The following is a 4,004-nucleotide window of genomic DNA, read 5'->3' on the forward strand; positions in this document are numbered from 1 at the left end:
AGATGTCTGGTAAATGTTGCAAGTGTTCTACCAAATGTATTTTTAAAGAACCTAAGAATAATGGGGGGGTTTTCGGTTATCCATGTGATTTTTGTAAAAAAGTTTTATGTAAAAGTTGCTCAGGTGTCACTGCTACAGAGATTCGTTGACTCGTGTTATCATCACGCATTTTCTCTTACCTTTGTGGAGATTGTGTGTCAGTAATAAAATCAGCAGTAAGCCTTGATAACAGAGTCAGAGCCCTGGAGGATGCCTTAAGTGAGGTCAAAATTGACAACAGCCAGAAAATCGAGGAGCTCGAGAAACAAGTTTGTGTGATAGCAGACGAAGTTAAGAGTATGAGAACAAGTTTTTCATCATGTCTTGATGATATTAAAAAGGATCTTTCCATTATTAAAAGTTCCACCACCTCATCGTCTACACAGGGTGGCTCCGGGAATACTGCACCAGTGGTACATAATAATGAGATGTTTGAAGTGTCAGAGGCAAAGGAGAGCATGTTTTGTAACTTGATGATGTTTAATTTAATCCAAAACAATGAGGAAGACGATTTATCCAGAGCCAACGACATCCTCTTGGGCCTGTCAGACTCCCCAGTCAACATACTGAGCTCAGCCAGAATTGGGAAACGCAATAAAAATGGACATCAATCATTACGCCTAACCCTTGACTCTCCTGAGATTGTTCGTTCAATATTGAGGAACAAAATAAAACTCGATAAAAGCTTAAAAGTGTTTATTGAGGCTGATCTAACAAACGAACAACGTGCAGAGGTTAATTCTCTGAAAACAGAACTTAAAGAAAGGCAGCGTAATGGTGAACCAAATCTTATTCTAAAATACGTAAATGGTATACCAAAATTGCTCACAAAAAACATAGAAAATCAACAGAATTAAAAGTTCAAGCCACTTCGTCAATACCTGTTTATTTTCAGAACGTCAGAGGTCTGCGAACAAAACTCAATCTACTCTATGAGAATATATCATACTCACAATAGGACATTATAGTGCTAAATGAAACATGGTTGGCTAGTGACATTAACAATTCTGAACTACAAATGTTTGACTACAACATCCACCGAAAGGATAGATCTTTTTCAACAAGCATTTTTTCTCGTGGAGGTGGGGTGCTTATAGCTGTCCGTAAAACAATATCTAGCACAGATTTGTTATCAAGTAACAGCATTGAACATTTGTTTGTTAAAATTGAAGTTGGAAGCAATAAGATCATCACTGCTACTGCTTATTTTCCACCGCGAAGTGAACCAGAGAAATATTGGGAGTTTAGGGAGAATGTGGAGAAACTATCGGATGAAAATCCAGATCACCAACTTTGTATCCTGGGGGACTTTAACCTTCCTTACTGTAACTGGTCCAAGGATGGAATGTCTTCAGTAGGTACCCCTATGACAGGAGCTTCACCTCATGAAGTTGAATCCATATAGATTCTTTCAGCTTCATGCTCATACCATAACATTTATCAAGTCAACTCCGTTAAAAATGCTCACAACAATTTGCTGGATCTGATTTTCATGGACGATGGCGAAGCTAAGATATCAACAGCAGAGATAGTCCTACTTCCTTTGGATATTCATCATCCACCTATATCTTTTGAATTTAAGTGTGAATCATGTGTTAACAACCCTGGACTGACTGGTGACGCTTTTTATAGAGATTTCCACTCGATGAACGTCCTAGATGTTACAAGTTTTCTTTCTCAATTTAATTGGGATAATTTGTTTAAAAATAAGTCTCTTGATGTTATGATCAGTATTTTTTACGATATATAGCATTACGCTATAATTACTATTTCTGCTAATTTTATTTTTTCTTAATTTTTAATTATTATTTCTCAAAATCGAAACGACGTTATCCAAAAGTACCTTCATTTTCAAAGATATGAAAACCACCTCTCACGTTTTCATCCGCCGTGATACAATCAAAAGCAGCTTAGAAAACCCACGTTACGGTCCTTTTCCTGTAGTCAAACGAGGTGACAAAACTTTTGTCGTCCGTGTAAATGGAAAAGAAACAACAGTCTCCATAGACAGATTGAAGCCAGCATATGAGCTTCACGAAAGTACCCATCACGAAACAGAAAAAATGACAGTATCCAGCAAAACAAGCAACAGACCGGAGAGAAAAGCAAGATTTACCGGAAGTTACCAAGAAAGTGTCGGTTCACAGTGAATTAAGTGATTTTTCCTTCTCCTCTTATAAACTTTGCATTGTTTTTTCTTTCATTTTTCAATTTTCATTATAATATGTATACATTATGTATTATCTATTGTCTTGGTCACTCGGAAGGGGGTATATAGCATTACGCTATATTTATTATTTCTGCTAATTTTATTTTTTCTTAATTTTTAGTTATTATTTCTCAAAATCGAAACGACGTTAGTCATTCAAAATTCACATGTAAATAAAAACGGAATGTGTCCTTCATCATCTGTTTTTCGTTTGTGCGGTTTAACAAACTCAACCCTCATAAATTAAGTACTATATCAGACAATTGTGTCAACAACTCACTAATGCATTCAAGGGCGTTTTCTTAAAACTGCAAAAGTATACGCCAAACCTAAATGATTTATTGTCATCTGGTCAGAGAGAAGAAACATCAACAGATTATCGTTGTGGTTTTCTTTTTAGTCACGACACAGCTGGTGAACAATACACACACCAATCGTTCGGCCTTTTTCCGAAACCAAGCGCAATAACTTTTGTTACCAAAATAAATAAAATATTTACCGTTCGTTTTGTTACATTCATTTCAATCAATTCCGTCAACATCACAACCGGAATATTGGTGACCCCGCGAGTATTTAAAACTCCGCGAAAATTTAAAAATTAGTGTTAATAATATACTTTTGCCGATTTTAAATACAGTGAATATCGAAAATGACGGACGGTAATACCAGTGCCAATTCCAGTGTTTCAGTTGATCGGATTTCAGTTAAAATCCCACCGTTCAGGCCCAACGATCCTGAAATTTGGTTCCTGCAAGTGGAAAATCAATTTACACTGGCAAACATAACAAGTGACGCCGCAAAATTTAACTACATAGTTGCCAATTTAGACACAGCTTACATATTAGAAGTTAGGGACATTATTAATTCACCACCAGCCACAGAGAGGTGTGTAAAATTAAAGTCAAAGTTAATTACGAGACTTAGTGCATCACAGCAACAAAAAATTAAAAGACTACTTGAGCATGAAGAACTGGGCGATCGAAGACCTTCCCAGTTCTTACGACATTTACAGTCTTTAGCAGGCACAACGGTACCAGACAATATTGTACGGTCTCTGTGGTTAGGTAGACTGCCATCGTTTACACAGGCTATTCTAGCTACTCAAGCTAAAGCTAGTTTGGACGCAGTTGCCGAGCTAGCTGACACAATATCTGAAGCTATAGCTCCTAGGGCCCAAATTTCAGAAGCTTCTAACGCTCTTAAAAGTACCATTGATAAATTGAGAGCCGATTTAGCTGGCATAAAAGTCCAGCTAGCTAGCTTGTCGCAGGCTCAAGCACAAACAAACACATACCGTCACAACCGCAGCAACTCAAGACGCGGACCATATCCTAGAGACAGTAGCTACAATGGGGAACATAATAGTGACATATTATGTTGGTATCACTACCGTTTTGGTAACCAGGCTCAAAAGTGCTCTCCTCCGTGCAAGCATCAGGGAAACATCGCGGGCAGTCGGTGAGTGCGGCATCCTATCCAAGCTCAAAGTCTCGCCGCCTTTACGTAACAGACTATGATACTAAAAAACAATTTTTAATCGACACCGGTGCCGATCTGTGAGTTTTCCCGCGGAAATATGTACGGGGTGCACGCGAAAAGACTTCATACGAACTATACGCGGCCAATGGCACTAAAATCGCGACCTACGGTTATGTGAACTTGACATTAAACATCGGACTACGGCGTGATTTTACGTGGCGATTCGTAGTGGCGGACATTTCAAAGCCTATCATTGGAGCTGATTTCCTTTCCCATT

General features: G+C 38.2%; 1 protein-coding gene across 1 annotated transcript; it reads left to right on the forward strand.

Annotated features, from left to right (window-relative positions):
- Nucleotides 1–2,897: 2,897 nt before the first annotated feature.
- Nucleotides 2,898–3,710, forward strand: LOC126893079 (uncharacterized). The gene has a single exon (XM_050663021.1). The coding sequence runs from the start codon at nucleotides 2,898–2,900 to the stop codon at nucleotides 3,708–3,710; it is 813 nt and encodes a 270-aa protein (XP_050518978.1).
- Nucleotides 3,711–4,004: the final 294 nt, after the last annotated feature.

This window comes from Diabrotica virgifera, chromosome 10 (assembly GCF_917563875.1).
Source record: "Diabrotica virgifera virgifera chromosome 10, PGI_DIABVI_V3a".
Classification (NCBI taxonomy): domain Eukaryota; kingdom Metazoa; phylum Arthropoda; class Insecta; order Coleoptera; family Chrysomelidae; genus Diabrotica; species Diabrotica virgifera.